At 43.7% G+C, this 19309-nt stretch overlaps 1 protein-coding gene across 1 annotated transcript in view; it reads left to right on the plus strand.

Annotated features, from left to right (window-relative positions):
• ZFHX3 (zinc finger homeobox 3) overlaps window positions 1-19309 on the plus strand; it is a 265248-nt gene that overhangs the window by 228486 nt on the left and 17453 nt on the right. The window contains exons 6-7 of the mRNA XM_033218845.1: window positions 8283-8416; window positions 8545-8745. Coding sequence (XP_033074736.1) covers window positions 8283-8416; window positions 8545-8745 — 335 coding nt within the window. The remainder of the gene's footprint in view (window positions 1-8282; window positions 8417-8544; window positions 8746-19309) is intronic.

Consider the following 19309-nt stretch of genomic DNA (forward strand, 5'->3'; position numbering starts at 1 on the left):
AGCAGCCTTATGCATATTTCAGCAAGGAATTAGTGCAACAGATTGATGTCTCTGATGTAGGGCTCAGCACTGTTTTTCTCCCCAAATACACAGAGCAAGCAGCAGCACCCACGGGTCAGTGTGTGCCCACCATCCCACCTTGAGGCTTCCAGAGCCTGCTAGAGAGGCTGCTTCCTGCAGAGAAAGCAGAGGCCCCACAGAATGGTGCCTGAACCCCCACTCCCAGATTGCTGACTTGTGCAAATGGGGGCTAGCATAGATCTGTGCATCCTTCCAGGGCTGAAGCAAAGAGGGCCTTCAGCTGCTGAGGCCCGCAGGTGCCTGGCCTAGGGAAGCCAGCACTAAAAAGATGCTTCCTTTTTCTGCAAGGTGGAAGGAGCCCACAGGTATCTGTGCTCTTTTCACAGAGGGTTTCCAGGATAGGACATGTGGAAATTAAGAGATTTCTGTAAACAAGGGAGTCTGTCCTTTTTCTGGATTACGCTGCTAACAGAACACGTGGAGCTTATTCCTTCTGAATTTCTGGTTTTGAAGGTGTCTGCATTTGTTTTAGAGTAAACAGGTGGCCTGAGGGTATTTTAAAACATCTAGGCTATGAGACCGGACCTGGCTATCATCCCTGAGTTTAGATGAGAGTATCACGTCATCAGAGTCATTTAAAGTGGACTGACATATTGGCCCATGCTTGCTGGGCCCTCTCATTTAGTTCTAGTTAGACCCCAAAGCAGCGTGGTTCCTACCTATCACACAAAGCCTTGGCTCTGACCGCTGTTCTCAAAGTGTGGTCCCCGGACCATCAGCATTACCTGGGAACTTACTGGAAATGCAAATTATCTGACCCAGACCTACTGAATTAGAACCTTAGGACAGGGGCTGTGATCTGTGTTTTAATGAACCCTGCCTGGGAGTCTGACATATTGTGGCATTTGCTGAACCTCAAGGCTGCGATCTCAGTGACAAGCGTGAGGTTTTGAGATCTGCTTCTTAACTAGACAGGAGGTCCTGAGCCCTTGCTGGGTTAGGGAGACATGGAACTTTCCTAATGGACAGGGAAGGTGTATGACAGGCATAGGGCCCTAAGTTTTGGTAGATGTAAGCAACATTGGGGGTTGGGGAGAGAGAGAGAGAGGGAGGGAGCCAGAGAGGCAGGGTCACGATGAAGAGTGATTGAAGACCTGGAAATCTTTAGCTAAACTGCTTAATAAGTAACACCTGGGTGAAGTATACATGGGCTCTTTCTATGCTGTTCTTGTGACTTCCTGTGAAGCTATAATTATTTCCAAACAAAAAGTAAAATCATAGCAACACCTAAGAGCTGCTGGATTTTTAAAGTGCTGACCTATTTTGTTCATATTTAAGTTGGAGAAGAAAAATAATTAGCCTTTCCCTGAGTAAGTCTTATAACTGTGTGTAGTATAAATCAAATTTTCTTTGAAATCCTTTTTAGAAACAAAAGGTCTGTGAAGTTGATGGAACCTCTGTGTCTTGCCATACCTGTGTAGGCATATTCTGCTTTTGGGGGTAGGTGTTTTCTAGGGATATATGGGGGCAAGATAGCTTGCATTTCCTGAGAATAAGACTTTGTTTTGAATAGAAGGTTCTTAACTTCACCAGGTTGGATGTTGCGACAGATTCTGCTTCTTTGGATAGGGAAGAGAGAAGCCTCAGCTCCTTTTTAGCTGTGGCATGAAGACCACCCCCTGCTGAGTGGACATGTGCATGCATCTGCTTCACACAAACCCTCTTCCCCTCTACCCCTGTTCCTCTTTGAAACATCTCTAAGTGCTTGGTTGGAGGCAGAATGAGACCATGCATGTTTAAAGACCAAGCTGGCAGGAAAGCAGATTCTTTAAAGGAACTGTTGTTCTCTCTACTAGGGGAGGAAGAAAATTTAGCCAGATCTTTGGCCACTTATCAAGTGCAGTAGCTCCACAGGAGATTTGAGTAAGAAAGCCCAGCCTGTCCTCTGGGGAAGGAATTGCAAGCAAATGCCAAGAGTAACTCTACTTTCAGTGAAAGTCAGAAGATCACAAAATCCAGAAGCACAGATGACCCTCTGGAAACATTGCATTTGTGCTGTCTAGAGGGAGCATGAGGTATGAGAAGCTGAGAGAGAGGAGCTATGGGAAACACACATTGCACCTTCCATTGAATTATGAGCTGAAGGACCATTTTCAGATCTCGTGATACATCTATGTCTCGTGTGTTGAAATAGTTATCCCAACTCAGACATTGAGTATGGAGTTGTGTGAATTTATTTTTTCGCTAGTCAACGGAGATAGAGAAAAGATTGCCGTAAATTTCTGGGGCAGGTGGCAAGCTGGTTTACGGAATGCAAGGCGATGAGAACCTCTGGCTTACGGAAAGTAGCATGAATTAATAATCATTTAATTGGTTCCTCCATTATGTTGCTGGTTTGGGAGATGGAAGTTTAGATGGAGGGGCTGTCAGTGATACTTTTTAGCTAAGAGTCTGATGGTTGAGAGGTGGGGGTGGTGGCTGCCTTTGGATTCTCCACAAGGTTCAAGTGTCAGGCAGCATCCCAGGCCCTCAGTGGGCTCACCTTGGGACCTCAGAAAGGAAGAGGATCAGCACTTTGGTGATTGCCACCTCCAAGAGTCACTCTACCATGAAGAGATGCAAAAGAAATTTCCCAGTAATGTGGACACCTCAATGCCTACCCAGGATCTCAACAAGGGAGGGAGGCCTCTGGCCAGAGGGTTACTGGTCTGCATCATAGGATGCCCACCATGCCAACAGCTCACTGGTGTGTTGAGTGATGAGAAGATGAATTTTTCTCAGGAAACACAGAAACTAATGCTGCCAGTATGTTGGTTTTCTTGGAGGGCAAGTGGATATCTTGAAAATGAGGGACGTTAAAGTTCCATATTTATTTCATTTCCAATTTTTCTTCAGGTTTATCTTTGATGAAGCAGCAGCTCCATGCCTTCCTTGGCTTCAGAGTTGTACAGATACTAGATGAGAAATGAAGCCTGTGTTGGCATTAAGTCCACTAGGATTACAAGCACAACTCTTAAGTTTTCTATGGCCAGAATTTCAGTGATTCGGATGTCAAATTTGTTAGCAAAGATTGGGATCACATGAGAATTTGTTCTAGCAAGAATGGTTTTATCAGGTAAAGTTATAAGGGACTGTGAATGTTGAAAGGCTGTGCTTCTACCGTCTTTGGCCACTTTATAAGCTTTCTAAGTGATACTGTTCCTTAAAGTCAGTCACTTCCTACATGAAGTTTTGCTAGCCATATTTTAATTATTCTATATGCTTATGATATAATAAAACTATTTCTTGCAAATTTCAAACAAAACTTTGCATGAATGCTTATCAGCTCTCTTCCCTATTCCCTCTAACTAGCATGAGTAGAGGGGTAACTTTTGAAGTAATTATTTTTACAGGTTAAATACTTCTAAAACAAATATGATAAAATCAAAGGATATTTGGAAGTTGGTGTCTCTATGCATAAATGATTTTCCCCCTAAGGGAGCCATGTATTGACAACTGTGCTTCCCTTTGAAATGAAATACTTTTGCCTAGAATGCAGAGGAGCCCAAGAGGATAAAATAGACAATCATGAACAGGTTTGTCTCTCTCAGTATTTGTCTTTGTGAGTTTTAGTTGGCCAACTCATCACAGTATGAGGAGAAATGGTGGCCGTTGGCCCAGAAAGCCAACTTTTGAATTTTTGAACTCCATAACAGGGACATGCTAGTCTTTCCTGTGCCTCGTCAGCACGCATTGGGTAGGGCCACCGTAACACTAACAAGCAGAGCAAGTGCTTTCTCACTCCCTAGAAAGTCTGTGTGGCGTGGAATCCATAGCGAGCACATCTGGTTAACTTTGAGTAGGAGTTTGACCCAGCATTTCGTTGTCACAATATCCCATTTTCCTAGCTTTATAGAGTTTGTCACCTATAGTGCATTCAGTTGCATGATTCCTTACCACATTTTTATTCCCTTTGAAATCCCAGGAGCCCAACATGTTGCCTGTGGAAGATTCTCTGAGCTTTAACACATATTTTCATATTTTATAGCTGCCAAAATGAGAGAAATTGCTTTTACCAGCAAAGTAAAAAATACCATCTGATGTTTTGCACAGTATAGAGCCAATACCAACTTTTTCATGGACGGTTGAACTTAAATGATAACTATAATATTAAAAATGAAATGACTGTGAAAAACTTATAAAGTGGTCCTTGATGTCATCACCTAAAGACAATGATCATTCTAGTCTTTTTTTCTAATACCTGCTTTTTACATAGCTGTAACATAATATAGTACACATTTTATCTTCTTTTCTGATTTGCATTCTCAATGATTTTTCCATATTGCTTCATAGCAATCAGTTTTAATGTCTTCTAATACTCAGTAGAATGGCTATACCATTGTTTACTTACACCATGCCCTATTGTAAGATATCTAGATTGTTTCCAAATCATTTTGTCATTATTGTACAAACCACTACAGTTACTAACGCTTCAAGTTGTTTGTTTTTTTGTTGCCAGTATAAACCAAACGTTCCAGGCACCAATTGTCTAAACTATGTCTTGTCTCTGGAGTGCATGTATTTCCATTTCACTTATGTGACATCATAGTAGGCTTAAAGTGACCAGTAATTGATTTTTAAGAGTGTTTTGTATATTGTGACATGTCTTCTAGAGTTTAAGTTTAGAAAAGCCTTCAAAGTGGGAAACCACAGTACTTTCTCTCTTGGTATTCATCAACTTCATTTACTTATGCCTATGATGTATGCTAGTGACAGAACTAATGTAGAAATTGATCCTGAGACTCGCCCTTTTGAAGTTGTTCAGAGAGAAGAAATTTGAGAGAACCTCTGACTGTGGACTGTGATAAACTCTCATCTAGCATGTTGATGGAGAACTTGCAAAACTTTTTTTTTTTTTTTTTTTTTTTTTAGACAGTCTTATTCTGTCACCCAGGCTGGAGTACAGTGGCACAATCATGGCTCACCACAGCCTCAACCTCCCAGGCTCAGGTGATACTCCCACCTCAGTCTCCTGAGTAGCTAGGACTACAGGCACCCACCACCACGCCTGGCTAATTTTTGTAGAGATGGCGTTTCACCATGTTGCCCAGGCCAGTCTTGAACTCCTTGGGCTCAAGTAATCTGCCCACCTCAGCCTCCCAAAGTGCTAGGATTACAGGTGTGAGCCACAGCACCTGACCAGAACTTGCACAACTGTTTGCCCATCTACAGAAATGTTGTAACGACTTTGGTACCATATCATGATAGGGATTGACATTTTAATGTCTGAGGTCAATTAAGGGAGGGGCATGGGTCAGCCATAGTTAACTCTCAGGAGCCATCCCCACATCACTCAGGGAAACACAATGAGATTGTAACTGGATGTTTATAGAATCTGTCATAAGAATGGCATTGCTTTATCTTTAGAGAAGGGGCCAGTGAGCTGCAGGTGGCTAATATCTACTGCTAGATAGATTTGATCTAATAAAGATGCAGATTGTCCTAGATAGAAAGGAGATGAACCTGAAGTTTGTGCACCAGTGGATGCAGCATTTCATATTAAAGCAGGGCTGTTGTATTACTGGGAAGAAAGAGAAATGAGTGAGCAAGTGGTGATTTTATTTTTTAAAACACTTTATAATGGGTCCTTAGCTCAAGCTCACAAAAGAAGCTTTAGAATTCCAGAGCAGTTTGAGTGTGGAAAAAAAAAAGAAGTTCCCCTCTCCATGCAGAGGGAAAGAATAGTGGCTTCTGAAACCAGAATTCTCACCTCTGCAACCTCACCACAATTCATCATGTGTTCAGCATTCAAGGAAGAGGATGGACTCTTTGGTCCTATGAGGAAACTAATGCTGCACTGGGTTACTGTGTTTGCTTTTCAGCTCTGGGAGAGAGATGAGTTGGGTGGTCTCAGCCTCGGTGCCCATTCATCCACACTATTGAGCAAGTGCACAATTGACTCATTCCATAGTAGGGGGGCAGGTAGGTTGAGGGCATTTACAAGGCAGTCACAGTCCTGTAAAACAGGTGTTGTTTTTAGTCAGGCAGAGTAACAAAAAGATGGGGATGGGTGTATGGAATAGAATCTATGTCTTAGTTTGCCTCTACTGGAAGGAGGAGCAGACAGCAGCTTTTTCCTAACTATATATACCCTGAACATAACCTAATGCCTGCTGATTGGGGTTCACAGTAGAGAAGGTAAAGAAATGGCTGTGACGAATAAACACTGAAAGTATTATTTGATGCCCTCACCCATCCCATCTTGAGAATACATTTGAAGAGTTAATATGTAGAAGATAACCACCAAGCAAAAATCAAAATGATGGAGACTAAGGAGGTTTCTGGGGGCAAGGGAACTTAAGTTCCTGAAAACCTTAATTAGACTCCAAATGTAGACGTGTTCAGGAGCAGCCCATCGCACTGCAAGGTCTAAAACCTGCAACGCAACGTTCCGTAGGATCAGGTCTGAGCGGGGCCAGGAGATGGGAAGTGGGCCATGGGGGAACTGGTGTAGAATGTTACAGCACCTAGTTAATTGGCAGCCAGTCCATCACATTAAACATCCAGCCGTCATGTATTACCTTTCAAGTGAAAATGAATAACTCCCATTAAGAGCAAAATGGGTTTGAAGTCGATTCGAGACAGATTAAAGTACTGTTATGAATGTGTGTGTTGGGAGGAGGAGGATCTGTGTGTAATATGCTTGTCCTTGTACTTTTTAAATAATAGATGCCCTACAAACTTACGTAGACCAGGTTACCAAGATACTGGGGTTAAAGGTCACAATATGTGCATTCTGGGAAGAGCATCAACTTCCTGGAATATATTTCCTGCATCTGGCAAATTTTTCTTTTCAAAATTATATTGTGGCCTTATGATTTTAATGAATAAAATTGATTTTCTAAAATTGTTTATTAAAGTAATGACAGCATCTTGGTGTCCACATCAGAACAAATTTCAAACCCAAGCATAAATGGAAATCCATGACAGATAACTAGACAGGGTAAAAAAGAAAGCAGTTTAACAGGGAATAAAAATTGGGCTTTCTAATTCAGTGACCTGAATGCTGAGTCACATTATTTTTTCATGAGGGCAGTGGGTATGTATATTTTCTCACTACCACTTTTATGACTTTTTTTTTTCTTACTGCTTTAAGCAAAATTCTGAAAAATGGAGTCCCACATTCAAAACAAATGAAAGAGCCAACACTCAGATATTGACCAGGTTATGGAACCATCAGATCCAACCACACTGTGTTTCAACCGGAGGAGCCTTGCTTATCCTGGATAAACCCTCAGCCTGGCTGTTTTCTTATCAAAGTGTTTGCCTCTACTGGAAGGAGGAGCAGATAGCAGGTTTTTCCTAACTATAAACCTTGAGCCTAGCCTAATGCTTACTGATCAGGGTTAACAATAGAGAAGGTAAAGAAATGTTTCCTTTCCATCCTTCAGAGAACTCCTTCCACCAGCACTTCTGTACGTGCTGTGTGCTACTCAATCCTCATGGGCCGCTCCTCTTTAATTAGTGTTTGGTTTTTTGGTGGTATAGGCAAGAGGGGCGTGGAGGCATGGTTTGGGCAAGCTGATAGGAAACTTTCCCTATTCCCACCCACTCTGAATAAACTCTTGGGTCTGGAGCATTGGCTAGGTTATATCTTGGATTCAGGCCCTGCCTAGTTCCACTCCTCAATTATACTCTTCCCCAAAAGCAAACTGCTGAATCCAAATTTGATTTTTTTCCCCACATATTTGGTGTGCTGATATTCATGTGAACCTTTCTCAAATCACATTTTTCATGTTGCTGGTGCTGCACCATGTTGTGATTCCAAGAGGAGGAACAACAGAGTTGAGAGCACATCTCTTCTTAGATTTCTGAAGCACAGCATGTCTGGTACTGAGGTTGGCAAAGCAACTGGTGAGACTTTCCCACCCACCCTCAGCCCTACTGCCCCCCACAAGCCAGCAGATTGTGTCTAGATTGAGGGAGGTTAGAACAGACTGAATTTAGCTTAATCCAACTCCAGAGCCTTTTATTCCATTTCTTTGCCTTCTTTTCCTAATGTTCAGTTGTTAAAGTAGTGACAGAAATTCATGGGGGAGAAAGAAACACTTGCTTCTTTTCCAACATGCTTGATAAATCAGTCCGGATGTTCATCCTTCTTGAATTGTGGTGTTTTAAGAAAATCCTGTGCTATAAATGAATGTTGATTTTCACCCAACACAAACCCTCTGGGAGCTGGCCTGGTCTGGCTGCTGTATTGCATCTTCTACTTTCTCTTCTAGCATCGTCCAGCCAAGCAGAGAAGGAGCTGACAGATTCTCCTGCGACCTCCAAACGCATCTCCTTCCCAGGTAGCTCAGAGTCTCCCCTCTCTTCGAAGCGACCAAAAACAGCTGAGGAGATCAAACCGGAGCAGGTGAGGCTGGAAGGGACTCTGCTGGTGGGGAGGCGAGGTGTTTTAGACATTGGTAGGGAACAAACTTTTGGGTGGGTGGACTTGGGGGCATACACAGTTGCTCAAAGCAGTGGGTGTGTTCCCCACAGATGTACCAGTGTCCCTACTGCAAGTACAGTAATGCCGACGTCAACCGGCTCCGGGTGCATGCCATGACGCAGCACTCAGTGCAACCCATGCTTCGCTGCCCCCTGTGCCAGGACATGCTCAACAACAAGATCCACCTCCAGCTGCACCTCACCCACCTCCACAGCGTGGCACCTGACTGCGTGGAGAAGCTCATTATGACGGTAAGGCAGCCAGAAGCAGCACCCTATGGTCTTTCTCCAGTGTCAAAGGTGACGCAGTAACATGGGCAAGCTACTGTGTTATTGGACGAGAAAGCCAGTATAGAGTTGGAAACGTCAGAAAACAGTCCTCATTCTGTGACCTTTGTTGTACTGTCCCTGCCTCAGACTTGGCATGACCATAGCCCAAAGTGCTGAACATGTTTCTCAACCTCCCTTATCATCCTCTCTCCCCTCAGGGGACAGAGGCATGGATTAGCTAACCATTTATATGAAGAAATCATTATTCAAATTCTTTAAACCTTTACTGAGCAGGTCATGGACTAGATTGCTCTTACCTTCATTGTGTCTCATTTCATCCTCATAACAAATTCTGTTTTTGTTTTCGTTTTAAAAGGGAGCCAGGCACACTAGCTCACACCGCTAATCCCAGTTCTTTGGGAGGCCATGGTGGGGGGATTGCTTGAGGCCAGGAGTTTGAGACCAGCCTAGGTAACATAATGAGACCCCCGTCTCTACAAAACATATTTTAAAATTAGCCAGGCATGGTGGTGCATGCACCTGTAATCCTAGCTACTTGGGAGGCTGAGTTGGGAGGATCACTTGAGCCCAAGAGTTTGAGGTTGCAGTGAGCTATGATCAGGTCACTGTGCTCCAGCCTGGGTAACAGAGGGAGACCCTATCTCTTTATTTTTTTTTTTTTTTTTTTTTTTTTTTGAGGCGGAGTCTCACTCTGTCGCCCAGGCTGGAGTGCAGTGGCCGGATCTCAGCTCACTGCAAGCTCCGCCTCCCGGGTTTACGCCATTCTCCTGCCTCAGCCTCCCCAGTAGCTGGGACTACAGGCGCCCGCCATCTCGCCCGGCTAGTTTTTGTATTTTTAGTAGAGACGGGGTTTCACCGTGTTAGCCAGGATGGTCTCGATCTCCTGACCTCGTGATCCGCCCATCTCGGCCTCCAAAGTGCTGGGATTACAGGCTTGAGCCACCACGCCCGGCCTATCTCTTTATTTTTATTTTATTTTATTTTATTTTTTTTTGAGGCGGAGTCTCGCTCTGTCGCCCAGGCTGGAGTGCAGTGGCCGGATCTCAGCTCACTGCAAGCTCCGCCTCCCGGGTTTACGCCATTCTCCTGCCTCAGCCTCCCGAGTAGCTGGGACTACAGGCGCCCGCCACGTCGCCCGGCTAGTTTTTGTATTTTTAGTAGAGACGGGGTTTCACCGTGTTAGCCAGGATGGTCTCGATCTCCTGACCTCGTGATCCGCCCGTCTCGGCCTCCCAAAGTGCTGGGATTACAGGCTTGAGCCACCGCGCCCGGCCTATCTCTTTAAAAAAAAGAAAAAGAAAATTTTTGGCACATTCCCATCAGCAGATAAGGAAGCTGAGGCTCAAAGATGTGAATTGACTTGATGCCATTTGTAAGGAGCAGAGTTGAGATTTGAACCCGCAATTTCCAACTCTAGGGGTAGCCCTGTAATGGAGGAGTTTCTCAGTGGATATTTTGATTTTCAAAGCAAGAAAATGTTGAGCTGGATTTGCTGATTCGTGAATGTGGGTTTTGCATTTGAACATGATATTGCTACAACTGCAGATTTTGAAAGCATGCCCCTGAGTGACCACTATAAACATGGCCTAATTAGTGTAAAGATGTAAATCTAACTGTAATATGAAAACTTTTCAGAATAGTGCCGGTGATGGTGATGTCCTACTTTTGACTATGCTGGTGCTGTTATGAAAGTCATTTCCTGGCCAGGCGTGGGGGCTCACACTTGTAATCCCAACACTTTGGGAGGCCGAGGCAGGCGCATCACCTGAGGTCAGGAGTTCGAGACCAGCCTGGCCAACATGGCGAAACCCTGTCTCTACTAAAAATACAAAAATTAGCCAGGCATGGTGGCGAGTGCCTGAAATCCCAGCTACTAAGGAGGCTGAGGCAGGAGAATCACTTGAACCCGCGAGGCAGAGGTTGCAGTGAGCTGAGATTGTGCCACTGCACTCTAACCTGGGTGACAGACCAAGACTCCGTCTCAAACAAACAAACAAACAAACAACACCAAAGCGCTTTCCTGATCATTAGAGGAAAAACCACCAAAAGAGAACTATTGTCACCTCTTTCTTAGCATTATTTTAGCAGTGGAGTAATAAGAAGTTAATTTGATTGCTGTTTCATGTGAAGATCCCAGAGGTAGTCTGTTCACAACTGCACATTATAATGTGCAGGTCACAGACATGTCACTTCTAGGCATTTCCTATTCCATTTGGTTCTGCAAAAATTAATGAATAATGTTGTAAATGATGTTTAGTCGTGAAGAACATATAATTGATGATGCATCAAGAGAACTTTAGCAGCCAATGGGAAGCTCAAAGGTGACCTAGCATGAGTTGCCTTTCAGAGGTCTTTCAAGTATAAAGTAACTTTCTGTGGGTATTTTCAAATTAGCTGATAAACACTGTGTAAAGATTCTGTGTAAATGATAACCTCCTTCTGTGGACCAGTGGGTTTCTGTGTTACTGGTTTCCTCAGCTTTCTCATCAGCCTTGGAACAGGCCTCACTGTACTTCCCAGTTGATGGACTAGAACCATGGGAGCCTGAAGGAACAGAAAGAGATGTGGGGAGGGAAGCATTGTCAATACTGACCTACATTTTTCTTTTACTTAGGTGATTGTTTTTGCTATTTTAATATACATCTAGTCTAGGGACTGAGCTATAGTAATCTGCACGACTGGTTTACATTAGACAGTAAAAACTTCATTTATATATCTCTAGGGACTAGAGTATAACTTATATTTCAAATATTCATTATTTGTCATATTTTCATAACAGCAATAGCAAGGTAAATTTCAAGTGGCAAGTGTGGTGGTCATTGTGAATCTTCATTTACCAACAGAGTCTTCAAGGGCAGGATATTACTTCTGTGTTTGCTTGGGTATCAATCCCTAAGATATTTCTGGAAGTTACCCATTAACTAGCACCTTTGGAAGCAGTGATCCTTAACCTTTATGGAGACTCTCATGAAAGCTATACAACAGCCATACTGGATTATTCTTTGCACACCAATGTTTGATAACCACTGTTATTGACCCTCCATCAAGTATTTTGCAAATATAAAATTGTGTGTACAATGCCAGGGAGCATAAGGCTATATCCATGGGACTGGCCAATAAAAACTGTTCTAAAACCCCTGACAATGTAATTATGTAGGAGACACTGCTCCCTAAAGCACTGCTGTGCTTGGTACCTTGTATAGAAACCCCTATGTGCCTAATCTTTCCATAGCAGACCATGGAAATGTTTTCTAGACATTTCTGAGAAGTATGCAGACTGTGGGAAATGCACTGGTAATAGGGAGTCAATTTGTTAGCAACAAGAGAAAGTTCATGGATTCAGGAATAAAGTTGAAAGTTATGAGAAATGTAATCATGTAAGTATTTTACTTTTTACCGAAGGATGTATATGCAAGGATGAGTTTTCTCTTTGCATGGGAAGATGGAGGTATGGCATGGCTATCAGTATTGAACTGGTCTGTCCAGTCATGGGGATAGTTTGCATTGAGCCAAACTATGCATTTCTATCTCAGTCCTTTAGTTCAGCAGGAAAAACATGAGCAACCAGGGTTGTTAGAGGGAATCTGTGGGCGTCTACCATAAGGTGAATCCGAGATCCTGTTTGAGGACTGGAACACTGATGATCTTGGGCTCTGCCCTGATGAATCAAAGCAGATGCCAGTGTCTTTCCTCTGAAAAATTTGGTGTAAAAATGGAATTTGCAATTGTTTTAAAACTAAGTGATTATAATGAACCTATGGTTAAAATCATGTCATGGGAGGGTATCTTACTGTCATTTTGTTAGAAAATTGGCCCTGGGAAAGTATTGCTTAGGCTCTCTAATGATGTATCTGTTTGTTCATGGCCAACTGGAGCAGGAAACTGAAAACAGCATGATGAAAAATGCCCCTCTAATCAGGGCTCCATTTTCTAAACCATATCGTTAAGGAATGCCACTTCTATGGTCATTCATCCTCCAGGAGAAGAAAGTTATGTCTGCTTTGTCCCTGAGTGGCTAGGATGAATAGCAGCAAGAGGAGTCAATCTTCTTTCTTTCCAAATGGGTTGACTGAGTTAGTTGCCGTTGGCTGCAGAATAGGAAAAGCTTGCAAAATCTCCCAAACAGATGATTCCTGGCAGACATGGGGTGTGTCCGGGCTATTTACAGCTATAAATTCTGGTAAATATTTTTTGCTGTCTGGGTCCAAAGTCTCAGGATTTAGCTTGAGTTCGGTTCAGTCCCACTAAAAGTAAATTCCACCCTGATAAATGGAAACAGATTACTTTCTACACGTCTTTCCGTTCAGCTGTAAATGGAGTGCGTTTTGAGGAGGCTTCATTTAATAATACCTTATCAGACAGCTTTCAGGAACCTGCAGTGTCTAATATGTCTGTTGCTATGGTAACAGCTGCTTGCTTATGCTCTGCATTTCATATCTATGTCTTCCATGGGCCCCCTTCTTACTGATGAGGGGGCTTGAGAAATACTCTCCACTAGGAACAATTGCAGTGCTGGCCCTCCACTATGGAGACCGCACCCACAGTACTTCATTCTTCTTGGCCTATTGGAAACAGAGCTGCAAAGAGTGTCTCTGCACACGTCATATGAAAAGGAAATCTATAAAGCTTAAGGGAGATGAGACAAGGGCCCCTCCACAACTGGCTGGGCAGCCCGCCCCTAATGTCAGTTTCACATAAGAACTCTCACCTATTTACAAAGAAGCTTGAGATTTCAAATTGGTGAAAGAGATGTAGGAGCTGCTGCTCAGTGCCCTTATTTTCCTATTCTTTCAGGAAAGGAGGGTGGAAGGCATGGGGCCCGTGTTTCTGGCCCCTGTATGAAAATAGGAAAGACCACCTACCATGCATTTCAATACTCTTAAATTATTCTAATTGATCACTATCTTTCTAAGTGACAGGACATACCACTGGGATCCTGAAGCACTGATATGGGGAAATTCTCTTTGTTCTTTCATCATTTAACAAAATATGACCTCACAGTGGAGATGGGATTGGCTCCTGGGCAGCTTAGGAACATATTCTCTAGCGCTTTGTCTTCGCTCCCTTTGGTAGTTCTTAATTATTCTGTATTTTTTTACCTGCACAGATTTCCCTTCCATGCTCCTGGCCCTGTGTTGCCTGCACTTTTCTCTGTATCTCTTTTGAGATCAATAGTTTGTAACCTTGTGATTTTTTTCCATCAGTGTCTGTGACTCTCTTTGCCTCATATGTGCCTGTGTGTCTGTGAGTCTCTGGGACAGGCTGGTCATCTGGGGCTCTAGGGCGGCCACTGGCCTGGGGATGGTCACACCCACCTGGGTACCAGCTCTCTCACCTTGCCTGTATCTTAAGAGGAAGGTAATGAAAATAATCGGGCTTCATTAATTCCAAGCCCTGTGAGATGATAGCCATTTGGAGCCTGTTTGCCAATTAGATAGTCTAACTTAGAAGTGACCTTGGTATATTGCCACTGCTTGCCTCTCAGTCTAATGAAGCTTTTCTCACCAATTCATTCTCCTTCTCAGTTCTCACCTCTCTCTGCGCACATGTGTATAACTCTTCATGTGTTTCCTGTTCTCCCATCTACCTTTTCAATCTTTCTCATCCTCAGTTTAAAAAATCTGATCCTGAGCTGCATTTGTTTCTAGCCCACGTGAATGTTAACACGGCCCTACAGTATTTTCTTTTGAGCTTGATATATTTAAAAATTGAATGAACTACCATACAGAAGGAGTTTTAGAAAAGAAACAAGAAGGCCAAGGTGGGAGGATGGCTTGAGTCCAGGAGTTTGAGATCAGCCAGGCAAACATGGCAAGACTGTGTCTCTACCAAAAAAACAAAACACAAAAAATTGCTGAGAGTGGGGGTGTGCACATGTAGTCCTAGCTACTCAGGAGGCTGAGGCAGAAGAATCACTTAAGCCCAGCAGTTCGAGGCTATAGCGAGCCATGATCATGCTACTGCACTCCAGTCCAGGCGACAAAGTGACACTATCTCAAAAAAAAAAAAAAAAAAAGAAAAGAAAAAAAAGAAAAAGAAAGAAAAGGAAATGGGACAAGGGGAGAAGAAGCTGGGCCTTTTAGACTCCATGGTCCAGTTCTCCCTGGGAGGCAGAGGTTGCAGTGAGCTGACATTACGCCACTGTTCTCCAGACTGGGTGACAGAGCGGGACTCCGTCTCAAACAAACAAACACCACCAAAGCCCTTTCCACATGTAGAAGGCAGTAAAGGGGAGTGGGGAACATGTTCTCCCTGGCACATGCAGAAGGCAGTAAAGGGGAGTGGGGAACCCAACTCTGAAACTCTCCTGGCAACAGGCGCCCTGGTTTGTTGGCTGTTAAGTGTCCAGACACCAGCTAGTGGGCCCCAGTGGCTGTCTAGGTACAGGAAACGAAGTGAGCAACTGGCCTCTTGCTGGAACAGCTGGCTTTAGATATACCACTAGCTAGACTGCTCAGCCCTAAAAGCAGCTGGGTTTAACTTCATGCTTAAATGACCAGCCTCATCCACAAGGATGTAGAGACTGGCTTGGTCTGTGCCAAGGTGGTCTGTGTCTGAGGTCTCTCTTCTTTTTGTCTGAGTTTCTTCATTCTATTCATTTTTAATTAAAAGTAAAGGATTTGAGGCATCCTTGGGAGCCTAGGTATTAGCAAATCTACACTTTCACCTGTAATAGTGGGCTTTTCAGAAACAAGTCCTTAAAGTGAGCAATGCCAAGGTGGTAGGAATAAGGGTCTCAGAGAAACGAGGTTCACCACTTTTGCTAAGAAAATCTCTCTTCTGGCCAGGGACAGTGGCTTATGCCTGTAATCCTAGCACTTTGGGAGGCCGATGGGGAAGGATCCCCTGAGGTCAGGAGTTTGAGACCAGCCTGGTCAGTAAGGTGAAACCCCATCTCTACTACAAGTACAAAAAAAAAAAAAAAAATGGGCGTAGTGGTGCACACCTGTAATCCCAGCTACTCGGGAGGCTGAGGCAGGAGAATTGCTTTAACCTGGGAGGAGACTGTAGATCGCGCCATTGCATTCCATCTTGGGCCACAGAGCGAAACTCCGTCTCAAAAAAAAAAAAAAAAAATCTCTCTGCTTTTCAGCACACGGAAAGTGTCGGGGGCATCGATCTAACCTGGGCAAGCCTGTCTGCAGGTAGCCTTGAGAGATGAATTGGCATGAGCAGTCCTATAAGAACTTAGCAAAGGGTGACCTTGGCTGCACAGGGTGTTGTATTTGGCCCTTCCACATCTGTGACCTGCAGGGGTTGGCGTAAGTGGCAGGATGGTGTTCCTTATCACTCCAGCTTCTACCAAGAAATTATACATTTCAGCAGCCCCTCCCAAATGTCAGAGTGGGAGACTAGTCCCATACCTCAGACCCTGGGCTGTATAAGGTGTGCCCTGGAGGCTTGAGGGTCCACTCACCTCATAGAATCTTGAAAAGCATTAAAACATAATCCGAAATAATAATGAACCAAACTAGGAAGAGCTTGGAACTATGTATTTATGAGCCTATGTCGCTTCTCCTAGTAGATCAAGGGCAGTTCACTTGAGTACATGGACTTCCTTCTGGGGAGCTTGTGATTTCCTGAAATTATCTGGAATATTCTTTCTGTGAAAGTATTTTCCTAGGAGTCTGCAACTTGTATTAGATTTCTAAGGCTTCTGTGACCTCTAAAGGGTTATTTATTCTGCATCATAAGCTTTTTGGAAACAGGGACTTTTGTCTGGCTCTCTGCATCTCAGAAGCATGCAGCAGCACATGGATCCTGTACAGTGTTTATTTAGTAAATGATGGTCAATTGAATGAACTGAGAGTCACTCAAGGCTACTCTTTCTCAACTGTGTTATTTTGGAAGTACTTAAGCTTGAACATTTTTAGCATCAATGTGGAACGCTTCTGTTTCTGTTATATATGAAAATTGCTTAAACTGGGAGGTTTTGAGCACTGGAGTAGAACTCCACATTTCTTTTGTTATGCATGAGACCTGTTTGTTAGGAATATGTCAGAGCCACTGTTTGCTTCCAAATTTTCTGCACTCCAGTCAGCTGATGGTTTCTTCCCAAGTTTCCATGAAATGTACAAGTACTCTGGGAGGAAGGTAGTTGAACTGGCTCAGAAGATTTGGGAGGAAAACGTGGTATCTAGAAGATCACCATGGAACTGCCTTTTGCATGGCAGAGGCCAGTCTTGAGAGACCCAAATGTTGTAATGGCTGTAATCAATTGAATTTTCTTAACCAGAAAAACTTTTGTCTCCTTGTTACTTCTCAGGTTTATTAGTGAATAGAGTGGGGAATATAATTTAATGTAGTAAATGTTTATTGATGTATGGATCATTGGAATAATCAATGTGGATGGTACATTCAATGTAGAAAGTGTAGGTGTTTGGGCTGATGTATACTGTCATCTGGCCAAACCTTAGAACTTTTGTTTGGCTTTTGAGTCCATAGCTGGAAGTATGGACTGGAAGTAGGATTGTGGCCAGAGATGGAGAGAAGAGGAGAAGGGGAGAAGGAAGAGAGAGAAAGCATGTATATTGTTCTGCAGGAAAATTGGTGGTAGGACCAGTTATTTGAGGGCTTTTGAAGTTTGGCACACTTGGCATGACCCTGGTTATGCTACAACCAGGTTTTGTCTTCTCATAAACCTACATACTTCAGTGTTCCTGGCAAAAGGGAAGTGAGTCACTACTTGTGCTCAGCACAACTGGGACTGATTGATTGATTGATTGGAGACAGAATCTCACTCTGTCGCCCAGGCTGGAGTGCAGTGGCGCAATCTCAGCTCACTGCAACCTCTGCCTCCCGGGTTCAAGCAATTCTCTTGTCTCAGCCTCTCAAGTAACTGGGACTACAGGCATGCGCCACCACGCCTGGCTAATTTGTGTATGTATAGTAGAGATGGGGTTTCACCCTGTTAGTCAGGCTGGTCTTGAACTCCTGACCTCAAGTGATCCACCTGCCTCAGCCTCCCAAAGTGCTGGGATTACAGGCGTGAGCCACCGCATCCGGCCGACAGCTGGGTTATTACTTTCCCATTTTCGGCTATCCATTAGAGACTATGGCTGGGACAGTCTGAATTCCTTGCAGTTTAGTGGCCAGATATGATTGGAAAACAAAGGGGGTGCCAAGGCAAGTGTTGAAGGAAGTCTGCCTTTGGATATATATATATATCACCTCAGTGAGCGGAAGGACTCCTCAGTGTGCTCTGTTGACAGGATCATGTTTATGGCTCTTCAAGATGAAGCATGAAAGCTTTGGAAGCTGGTAGGAGAGGGAAGAGTGGGGCAAAGGCATGGGAACGTTAGTGTCTGACTGACATGGGGCCCTCCAGTAGCCTGTGTAGCAAGGCCGCTTCCATTCTCAACCTCTGTTCAGACACATGCGCAGACAGACCCCACCTGCATTTCCAGATCCTTAGGATTCTCTTTAGGGATCTTCCTGTTTGCCTCCTGGGAATTTCTTGCCCATCGAAATTTCATGTACCAACCCCCACTTTTTTTCAGGGAGAGTTTGGGTACACTATAGATGAGAAGATGCAGGTGGATAAAAGTAGTTACTTAAATACATATGGGGCAAGACTTACAGGTTTGGAGGCCCAGATTAAGATGCAGAGGAGCATGTGAGGTTGATGATTATATTTCGGGGAGAGTTAATTGATGGAAGGTGAAGGCAGACAAAGAACCGCTGCTTACTGCCTTCTTGAATCCCAATCAGGAATTATGATTAAAGTCGCAGCGAGACAACAGAGGGCTGATGAATTGGTGTCTTTTTTTTTTTTTTTCTTTTTTGCCGTCATTCACACTTGATTGACTTCAACCTTTCAAGTGCAAAAGTCTCTCTTTTCCATTATTATTCATAGCCATCTGAGTTTTTCTAATTAAAGTGTATGAAAACAATTACTGATCCGTCGTACTGAGTCTGTTAGAGGGGATGTCTGCCTTACTGTAATGCGTATGAAAAGCCCACAGTTTTCTATAATGATGTGCAGCTGAGGTGTTAGATAATTTTATTCTTTTTTACTCTGTAGGGCTTTTTTTTTTTATTTCTCATGATTCATTTTTCATAATTCCTAAAGATCCCAGGAAAGGACTGATCCTGCAGCTACAACCGAGAAAGGAGGTGGGGGGGAGTCTTTTTTCCTTTCCCTTTCTCCCCCTCTTACCCCCAACCTCGTGCTCCCCCTCGGCTGAGGACTGTAAATTAATCGGTGACCTTTCACTTCTCGGATTCCCGCTGGACTCCCCAGCCACACTGGTCAGAAATGCCTTCTATTAAAAAGAAAATAGATGGAATGAGTTTGGCAATCTCTACTCCATTCCTAACGGTTCATCAACAGCTAGCCTTAACCAGCTGCCGATGAGCTTTGTGTGAGGTGCAGATGTCTGTGGAGGCAAGAATGCTATGTCACACACATTCACCTGCCATGCACCTGCTCTTCGTAAACACAGCATTTCTCAGAATGCTTCTCCATAGTGCCTGTTGCTTACTTTTTGCACCCGCTGGCACCTGGGTTGCTGAAATGATTCTA

This window comes from Trachypithecus francoisi, unplaced genomic scaffold, assembly GCF_009764315.1.
Source record: "Trachypithecus francoisi isolate TF-2019V2 unplaced genomic scaffold, Tfra_2.0 Lachesis_group10, whole genome shotgun sequence".
NCBI classification, from domain to species: domain Eukaryota; kingdom Metazoa; phylum Chordata; class Mammalia; order Primates; family Cercopithecidae; genus Trachypithecus; species Trachypithecus francoisi.